This window comes from Urocampus carinirostris, chromosome 13 (genome assembly GCF_059441175.1).
Source record: "Urocampus carinirostris isolate Australia breed hairy pipefish chromosome 13, RoL_Ucar_1.0, whole genome shotgun sequence".
NCBI lineage: Eukaryota > Metazoa > Chordata > Actinopteri > Syngnathiformes > Syngnathidae > Urocampus > Urocampus carinirostris.
This window is the reverse complement of record NC_142361.1, coordinates 27,606,862-27,617,018: the sequence shown is the minus strand read 5'-3', so window position 1 is coordinate 27,617,018 and position 10,157 is coordinate 27,606,862. Positions and strand designations below refer to the sequence as shown.

Here is a 10,157-nt window from a genome sequence, read left to right as displayed (position 1 = left end):
GCAAACATGTAATAAATATTTAAAGTAAAAAAAGGGGAGAAAAAAGAAAGTCAAGATAAATAAGCAAATAAATATTTACAACATAGTGCTTAGAGACAGGCCTAAGTTCTAATAATAGTACAATCACAGATGTGCAAAAAACATTTAGCAGCAACAAATATCCCCAAATAAATCCATGGTATATAGTTTCAGTTTTGTGCAATAACTTACAGCAGCAAAACAGAAAAGAAAAAAAACCCTGTATTTTTCACAGTTTTGTGCGCTCGTTTAGTGTGCTCCCCCTCCCCCCTTCGTTGTAATTCTCCTCTAAATATTTTTTAATTGAAGGCCAGGCTTTTTTCCTTGTGGGTTGCTATCACAGTGAGTCACATTGTTGCAGCCAGCTCTGACAATTCTATAAAAAGATCTAGGGAAAACTGAACTGTGGTGGGAGGGCCTCATCCACAGGCCCAACAATACTTTTCACTTCTGCTTCTCTGGGTTGTCAGAAGGCACATGACCCGAACCAGCCGATGTGAGTTACTCTTGCATGTTCAAAGTTCGTTCATTCTTGTTGCAGATTAGTGAGGGCGGGCTGTTTTACAGGAGACAGGTCTCTGCTTGCTTTTACTGCTGGCATGGGAACGTGGACGGAGTAGGAACTTGGCTGGACTGTCTCAAGTCGCTTTCACAGTTCCCTGTTAAGCGGGTTGAAAATCACAAATGGCTCTCATGCAAACACAGGTAAGAACTTGTGTTGTTGACTCTGTCATTGTGTATTGAAATGAAAGAAATGCTGATGAAAGCTGTTCATTTCACACACACACATTTCTCACATGAGTAATGTTTAATTAAAAAAGCATTTATGAGGAATGTGAGCTGTCTTTGCAGTCCACCACTTTCTTCTTTGCAAATCACATGCAATCAAAATAATCAGAATAATGTTAGTATTTAATAATTTTAATATACATTTATAATAGAATATTGTGGTAATCTTTGTCTAAGAACTATGAATATAAAATCACTTCAGATCATCTGGAAAGATTATGTGAAAGTCAAGGCCCACGGACCAATCTGGCTCCTGAGAAGATTTATATTCGGCCTTTCGGGCTTTTTCATATTAATGTATAGTGTATTTGTTTTTACTATGTGTTACTTAATTCTATTGTTTTAGGGTTTTTTTTGGTGTTCAAAAATAAGATTCAAGATTACTGACCAAGCCATGTGAAAATATTGCTCTATGTATTGGATCATATTGAAACATATTTCCGCTAGTTTTTTTAGTAGATTCAATCAACTTCACTTGACTATATTCGTCATTTTATGTTTTCAACATTCCATCAGTCTGACCCTGGGCTTGGAGCATCATTTCTTATTCTGTGCTTCCATCTGTTTGACTTTGACACCCCGGGGTATGATGTAATGAATGAATAAAGCTTTTTATCATCACCATTCTTACCTTGCCAGTGTCATAATTTTATATTTTTCCAGCTCATTTGTGTAGTGTGTGTCAAGTGAATTCGATTAAGTTAGGAGAATTTTTCCTAATTAAATCAAGAAAATATCAGAATTTCTTTGTCTGTAATTTTCAGGATGACAGCATAAAAGAGGAGAGGGTCAATAAAGAAACAGGTGAATTGAGTGCTTCAGGAGAGTTATCGATCTCTGTGGAGTCGGATGTGAAGAACACCACTGTCACCAGTCGGGAACCTCTCCTCTTTAACGTCTTTCGTGAAGAACTACACAAAATCGAGATATTCCAATGCTCGGATTTTGACCCCAAATGTGAAGTAGACAATTTGGAGAAGAGGCGTGAGCATCTAGTCAGAGTCTTGCCTCTTTACATACAGGTATTTGCCATAATTTCATATGGTCTTTCTTGCTTGTCACCAACAAATAGAGTATTACATATTCATTACTGGAGGGATGGTTAAACTCTCATTGGTGCTTTAAATGCAATGTTGAGGGAAAAAAACAATACTAGCAAAGGTTAAAGTAACAATAAAGGATTTTCTGAATCAATTATAGATAACAAAGTGAGAGTCAGATGTTTGGCCTTTAGTCGATTCCATCACTCAGCCCTTAACCAACACATTTGAGGCCTGCATATTTATCTTTACTGTTTGCTTTATTGTCACATGAAGTTCTTACGATTTGCTTTGCATTCATAAGTGTATTTCATGGTCAAACAAACTTTACTCGATATTTACAGTCCCTAATTCGACTGTATGTGAGGGTGTCAGTAAATTTTCACACATATCTTGTTTATTTTTTACCCTATTAGAGAGTATCCCAGTGACGATGTCGCTTAAAAGTGTAATTTTAAACCGCAACATTTGATTATCTAGAGTTCATTTCGTGGCATCAAATGAGATGTTTTGTTAATTTACAACAAAATACTGTGGCATTGACATTTATTGTATTCAAAAAGGCTTCTATCTAAAAACGTCTTTAAAAATCTTTTTTTTTTTCCGTAAAAAAGTTGCTTATACATCAGATTCAGATTCAGATTCAGATTCAGATCTACTTTATTGTCATTCTAGTACACGTGTATACAGAACGAAATGTCGATGCATCTGACCCCCACAGTTTCCTTGAATGTACAGATATAAATAATGTTGTATTGTATTTTGGCTACGTATAGTATTTTACCATAGTGCCGATAGTGCAAGAAGAGTAGCTAACCAGATGTGCAAAATGGGCAGTCAGGTTAACAAGTCAGGTACACAGTAACACTGTAACATAACGCTGTAATTACAATAGTGCAGAGAGCAATGTGCAAGGAGTGGCAAGCTATAAAAAAAACTGCCAGTAGTGCAAAAGTCAGATTAGCAGCCGGTTGTCCTTGGAACATGCACATTTGCTCGAATAAAATAAGACTTGTCAGTTGTATCGAATTTTGACTTATTCTTATTACCACTCTTCTAAGACAACATTTTAAGAATTTAGGTTTCTATGATACATCCACCCATTTTCTGCTCGCTAATCACCCAGCCGCCATGTCGCCCTTGAAACTAAGATAAAATATTTATATTTTGAAATGATAAAAAAGGAATTAAAGTTTAATTAACTTCTGAATCTAGCTGTGTATAATGGAGTATTTTACTGTAGGTAAAATGGAGATGCAGCAATTAATATAGGAAAAGGATTACATTTGGTTTCCTCACATTGTTATTCTGTGCTTTGCAGTAATTGTAATTATATAATTATTATTTTTGTATTGCGCTGTTTATTTTTATCTTAATTATGGTGTGTTTGTGTATTTGGCATTCCAGGTTGTTGGTTGGGAAAAAAGGGGGGAGAAGAGGATTATCTCTTTGTACATTAAATGTTCATATACAGCACTTTGAGTTGCAATGCATTGTCTGAAAAGTGCAGTATAAATACATTTTGATACTGCTTAATCACAGAAAATTACCTATGTTCCAACACGAACTATGTTTAAGGGGATTTTCCTTTATCTGTTTATTGATTCATCACTCCGAGACGAGAATTGTGGACACGTGAATCTCTGCTTCATTCGTGATCAATAATGCTAATTCGTTTGAATAAATCACACTGGACCTAAATCACACAACATTCTTTTTTGTTTTTTGGACTTTGTTCGAATTTTCATATAATCAAAGTACCTTTACTTTGTGTTGCCTCAAAGCATTGCTCCCTAACTTTTGATTCTCCCTCCTTGCCGATATCTAGTGAAGGAGTGAAAGAAGGCCTTTTCTTGCATTTCGTTGGAATTATCTTAGCTTGAATGTGTTATGTGTTCACCTCATGACCAGTATTTAAGGATTTACAATACTGCACACCAAGTGAAAAACGATATCCTCTTATAGTAGTAAAAAAGAGAAAAGTGCCGGCTAGTTACTTATACTGTATGCACCACCTCAGATAAAGCATCTTTGTTTAGTTCTGTATATAGAGCTCAGTGGACACCCCCATTTTGTTTTTGTGTGTGAATGATATCATAAAGAGCTGTCCTCACTTGATGGCAGGTATGCGAGGAAGGAGGAGCACATGAAATGTTGGACTTTAACGGACTTGCGGCTGTTACCACTGAAGCCTTCGTCCATGACATCCACAAGAGGGTTGCAGAAAAGCCTGCAGGTACAACCTCTTTCCAAGATTTAAGGGACTCTCTACCTCTATATTAGAGGTCACCAACATAGTGTCTACAGGCTCCAGGTACAACACCCAAGTAGCCTGCAGACCCATTCTAAAAGAAGCTCATCAGTGATGTGTCATAGTGATTTTGGGGGGAAATTTGATTTCTAACTGCTATGAGAAAACATTGACATGATCTGTGTCTTTAAATATATGATCAAGTTTACCAAGATTATTTCTAAAATTAGCCTATAATTCACATATGTAGATCACTCGGTGAGGTTATACATGGCCGGTGTTTTTGTGATTGACTGAACATGTTTTTAACCCTACTTTTAGTGATTACAATAAGGTAATAACATAATAGTAACATAGTAAAACATAGTATCAACATGGAAACTTGTAACTTAATAAATTCATATCAAACTGATAGTGCTTCAACAAATCAGTAACAAAACAGTAGTTCTCAGCTTCAAAAGCGTTGGTGACCCCTGCTCTATACTTTATACTTCTGCTTTTTATCAGTGTTTTTCTTATTTTTTATGGACATTCTTTGTTAAATATTACTCATGCTTTGTAATGATATTTTAACAAGAATACATTCCATCTTTTTGTGTTCCTAGAGAATGCCCGTGAGGAAGTTGCACACTTTTTCCAGGGGGAACACGATCAGGAAAGCTGTCCTGGATGGTTACTGCTTAAATCTTTGTTGCTCTTAACTTCAGACAGCTCAGTATGATATTTTTTATGTTTTTATTATTATAGTTCCTTGTTTTGTTCACAACTCTAAAGAGACATCACTACCTTATCTATCGTAGCTAAAATTCTTCTACTTAACATTTGATCAAATAGAAATTTAAAAATATATATTCAATAAAATTGCATTGTGTTTGTAGGTGATTTTGTCCTCAATAAATCCAGAATTCCCTGCTGCCCTTGTCAAATGTTTTTACCTGCTCGTGTGCATCCCCCCCAAGGAAGACTTGAAAACTATAGAAACCTTTCAGGAGCCTCTAACACAGGTCATCATCGCTTTTCTGCCTTGCTTGATATTAGACTGTCTCTGACTTTACATAAGGCTTCTCAAACTTTCATTTATTTCAGGTTCTCCTTCAACTATGCAGGCATCCAGTAATTGTGGAGCGCCTAGTAGAAACCCAGGAGCTGCAATGCCTTATCATTGGTCTAACATCATTTTGGGACCAGACCAGTATGTCGTGGAGACATATGGCTTCCCGTGTCCTTAAGGCGGTTTCTGCCGTAGCCAGCAGCAATACTGTACCTACCCTGCTCGGTGAGCCAGCTGTTGAACCGACAACCTTATTCTATTTTAACTACTAAAAGACAAAAATAACCATGCATGCTGGACAGAGGCTGTATTCATGTTTTTAATCAGCAGAAAAGTAATTTTTGCTGCTAGTTATTATTGTTATGGTGATTAGTTATACAAAACACATAACCACAGTTTGGATTAGAGATTTATTGTAAGAATAATTCATATAAGGTTTCATTTGGTACTGTGGTATACAAAAATTCCTGTTCCAAAATCAAGCAGTATTTTTCCCCCCATTCATCTTATTTTTTTCTAACGTGCCATTTTATGCAATAAACTCAAAGATTTGCTCTTTTACTGCACGATATATTACAACTTTTAAACTCATTGTTGAATGTAGAAATTAATAGAATAGAACGCCTTTCTTGTCATTACACAAAGTGTCAATGAAATTCAAAGCTTTATTGACACTTTGTGTAATGACAATAAAGGCAGTCTATTCTATTCCATACAGCTGCAAAAAAGAGGACACATTTTAATCAAACAAGTAATAAAGTCAATCTATTTTGTTCCCCTGGCACATACTTTTGCAAATTTTAATTATTAGTTTTATTATCCAAATATTTATTTTAAGAAGACATTTTTGTAAAATCACTTAAAGTACAATAGATATAATCTGCATATATAATCCCCCTTTGCATAATGTATTCATTTATCTACTAAATTATTTATTCATCTATTTTTAAATGTATTTCATTTATTTTTTTCTGTTTATTTGTGTTGAGGTATCACTGTAATTTCTCTATCAGTAATAAACATAAAAAGTTGAATTTTGAAAGAATACTTTACAAAAAACATCCGCCACATTGTCTTTTTGTTTTTTAGAAAAGAACTGCATTCGCATCTGCATTCAGAACCTTTCACGCATTGACTTCGATGTGGCCGGCCCATTGTTAGCTGAAGTGGCCGTGGCTGTGTTCAGCTTTGTTCGAGACACATATCCTCTCGATCTAGCTCTCTTCAATGAGTTTGACTCCCAAGATGGCTACAAGGCTCTTGAAAACATTCTTAAACGGTGAGGATGTTATTATGCGTTTCAAACCTTGGTTGATTCATTTTGTATGTATAAAAAATGTGGATTTTTGTTGTGGAAAATAATAAGGGGATGCACTGAAATAACAATATGGGTCTGAAACCAAAGACTCAATATGTGTAAACATTGGCCGGAAGACCAAGTCAGTAAAATCGACCCAAAGAAATGTGCACTGGCTTACCTAAAAGGCATAACATAAAATGAGAAATTGACTGGAATATTACGAGCTGCTGATTATAAGTACCTTTATTAAACTCTCATAAAACAAAAAAGGCATCTCAATGATGCAAAAATTTCCTTTCGGATAACGAAGCACAACAAATGAAGTAAAACTGCTGAAAGATCTAAAATGCAAATAATACAAGGAGGGCTCTGATGGCAATTATGAGGTAGTTGGTGCAGCCTAATGCAATGAGTCACACTTGCAAGTCAAAGGAGCTGAACTTTTTTTCCTCGGGCCTGTGTTGAGCTTATTATGATGCACGTGCAAGTTTGTGCATTTCTTAAGATGCACTCTTCTTTTTTATCTTTCTAGGAGTTTGGGTTGGCATTTGGACTGTACTTAAATAGGCCTTTTGTTACCTTCACCATTTTAATGCTAAACTAACAAATATGAACATTCAAAACCTGCAGGGACGAGCACAAATTATTTTACACATTCAAACTGCTAAACTATATATAGGTAGCATGTAAACATTAGCCAGTCCACCTTGCGGCTGCACAAAAACTTAAAGGCAGAGGGACTTACAAACATGTTCATAAAAACTTTGTAAAGCCTCTTTTTTGATCTCCACCCCCTTTCTCTTGTAACAAAAACGAGTTTATAAACTCGCCCCTGAGTAAAAGCCAGCTTTGCATGAGTCTCCTCACTTTAAACGTAACATCATCACAACATAATTCTTTAGGAAGCCTGTTTTCTGTTTTATTTTTTCTCTCATCTAAAACCGAAAATGCACTTCCGCTTATTTTCAGCTCTAATGTTTTTGGTGTCAAAATTCAGTGCATCCCTAAAAATAATGCAATGTCAAGAATTTTTCCTCTGAGTTCTTTGAGTCGTTTTTTTTTTTTTTCTCAACAAAAGTTGTGAAGGAGGCGTGCCAGAAGACCAGTTCCACTATGTGGAGGAGCTGCTGGGCTTCATTGCCTCAGTCACCCTTCTTGGAAAAACAGAGCTCAAAGTGGCTCTTTGTGTCAGCCACCCTCAGCCTCCTGGCTTTAAATTTGAGCCCCCCCTCGATAGAGGTAAAACACAACATTCACTAACCGCTGTCTTGTCCGAACTCACATGCTCAAACCCATCATGTTCTTCCTTCACACCGTTGCGAGTTCCTACATTGACTCCACACCTGCACCCCCTTGGTTTAACAGGAAGCTGAGGCGATTATGTCTGGGGATGATGAAGTGACGGCTATCTCTTTAACAAAGTTACTGTGTCCCGTAGCTATTCACCGCTGGCCTACAACAAGCGGCCATCTATCATGGATGTACACACACACAAAACTCAGAAGTGTGCTGCTCGTAAGAAACACACATGTACACTAGGCAGCCATCCATCACACGAAGGAGAAGCTCTCATTCCAACACAGGGATCATGAGATCTTGGGTGGATTTTATTTGGTTTTGATGCAATTTAACTTACATGTGAACATGAATCCTATTACTAAGGAGCTCTTTATTTATCCACAAAACAACCTCTGGTGTGTTTTGTGAATAAATATACATCCCTCCGTGTTCATTTTTTGACAAGGCGGAAAACAAACTACATCAAGGTACATTACTTTTGCATTCATACATGGAAATATGTTTGTTTTCGATCCAACCATGTATCTGCAAGCTAATTTGTTTTGTTTGATAGCAGTTGTCTTTGTAATTTATCGGTTGGGTTTTCTTTATTAAATTGACCTTCCCGGAGCAAATATTTGAAAATAATTGTATTAGTTTAATGTTTACCAAAAGAATATTTTGTGATTGTATGATCTTACTATAGACTATACTATAGTTCATATAATTATCACTCTTTTAAAACTTTTTTGAAGCAATGGGCATCACAGGTGGTAACTACCGTCATGTCGTTCTGTCATCTATCCAATCTGGTTGGTGCACTGTCCATTCGCCATTTTCTTTCGTCTGCTTATATTTAATGAAGAGCTTCAATGTCAACTTTAAAAATATTGAATACAAAACTAAAAAAGAGAAGCTTTAATGGTACTATCCATTCCATCTGTGTAAGCCTTACAAATTGTGCAGCTGGGAACAAACAAAGTTCAATATGGTTTGAGTGCGCAGTCCTTTAGGGAAATGTAGGAGTTTCAGTAAAAGGGAAAGCTATAATCAGTAGTATTTTTTTACAATATATTTTTACTTTTTTGTTCGTCGGTACGGATTCAAAAGCCTAACTGAGGGCGGTTGTTTGCCCACACCGGAATCATAAGGCATTAGTGTGTTCAAAGACCAGACGAACAATTGGAACTTTCAATTATTCAAGAGCTTTTTTTTTTTTTTTTTTTTTACAGTTTAAAGATGTTTATTAGCTAAATACTTATTTAAAAGTAAGATTTTAAAAGAGCTCCACTTGATAAATGCTAATGTCTGAGAAAACAAATGCACAAATGTTTTTGTTTTCTGCACAACGCTTTGCCAATAGCTGTTTTATGAGATAAATGGGGGCGTTAATTCTCACATTTACTGTGTTATTATCGATACATTCTCATTTTAAACTCTCCTAAAGCGCCAAAAGGTTGACCAGATGTCTACTCTAAGTCAAGTCAAGTAATGTTTATTTGTATAGCCCTTAATCACAAGGAGTCACAAAGGGCTGCACAGACCACAGATTATTGCAAACCACAGACTATTATTACACAATCCCCTGATCTAAAACCTACATGAGGGCAAGGAAAAACTCAAAAACCTCAACATAAGGAAAATGAAGAAACCTTGAGAAGGGACCGCACATGAGGTAATCCCCCTTCCAGGATGACCAGGGTGCAATGGATGTTGCAAAACCAAAAAATACACAGATATTGTCAACATGAAATATAGGTCATTCATAGGCTATAGAATAGAAGTGTGTTTTAAACCAGATTTAAACCACTGAGGTTGCAGATCGAATTTCAGTGGGCAGAGCATTCCACAGCACCAGGGCCCGAATGGAGAATGCTCTTGAACCTCCGGATCTCTTCTTGGCTCTTGGGATCACTAGTAGACCAGCATTTTCAGAGCGAAGGGTCAGGACCAGAACATACGGGGAAATTAATCCTGAAAAATACGAGGGAGCAAGTCTATGCATGATTTTGTATCATACCAACAGAACCAACAGCTAAATTAATTTTGACCACTATCTCATTGAAATATAATTTACACTATATTTACCAATGCTTTTTACTATAGTTCATTCTCATTTTTTATTCCAGGTTCATCCGTGAAGAACCTGGCTGCATTTCATCTACTTCAGGGCTCATTGCTTCGATCAGAGAATTCCCTGCTGTGCTGTCAAATCCTAAGAACCATTCAGATAATTTGGGAACGAGATAAGGCCAATTTCTTCCTTTTGGAATGGACTGTCCAGACGATGGCCCAACTGGCTGCTTGTGTGTACTGCAAACCAATTACAGTCCAAACGATGTTCTTTTCAATGCTTGAGATGGTATTTTTTTTCCACATAACTAATTATGTATTTCTTTTTCTAAGGAAACTAATGCTGTATTTTCTTAA

At 36.4% G+C, this 10,157-nt stretch overlaps 1 protein-coding gene across 2 annotated transcripts in view; it reads left to right on the top strand.

Annotated features, from left to right (window-relative positions):
• Positions 1 to 203: 203 nt before the first annotated feature.
• wdfy4 (WDFY family member 4) overlaps positions 204 to 10,157 on the top strand; it is a 68,256-nt gene continuing 58,302 nt past the window's right edge. Inside the window, exons 1-10 of one of the 2 annotated variants that reach the window (XM_088350808.1) lie at positions 204 to 514; positions 586 to 723; positions 1,572 to 1,829; positions 3,972 to 4,083; positions 4,704 to 4,813; positions 4,977 to 5,102; positions 5,185 to 5,374; positions 6,239 to 6,428; positions 7,528 to 7,688; positions 9,857 to 10,089. In XM_088350808.1, coding sequence (XP_088206934.1) covers positions 703 to 723; positions 1,572 to 1,829; positions 3,972 to 4,083; positions 4,704 to 4,813; positions 4,977 to 5,102; positions 5,185 to 5,374; positions 6,239 to 6,428; positions 7,528 to 7,688; positions 9,857 to 10,089 — 1,401 coding nt within the window. In that variant the 5' untranslated portion in view covers positions 204 to 514; positions 586 to 702. The remainder of the gene's footprint in view (positions 515 to 585; positions 724 to 1,571; positions 1,830 to 3,971; positions 4,084 to 4,703; positions 4,814 to 4,976; positions 5,103 to 5,184; positions 5,375 to 6,238; positions 6,429 to 7,527; positions 7,689 to 9,856; positions 10,090 to 10,157) is intronic. The other variant, XM_088350807.1, reaches the window with a different exon arrangement.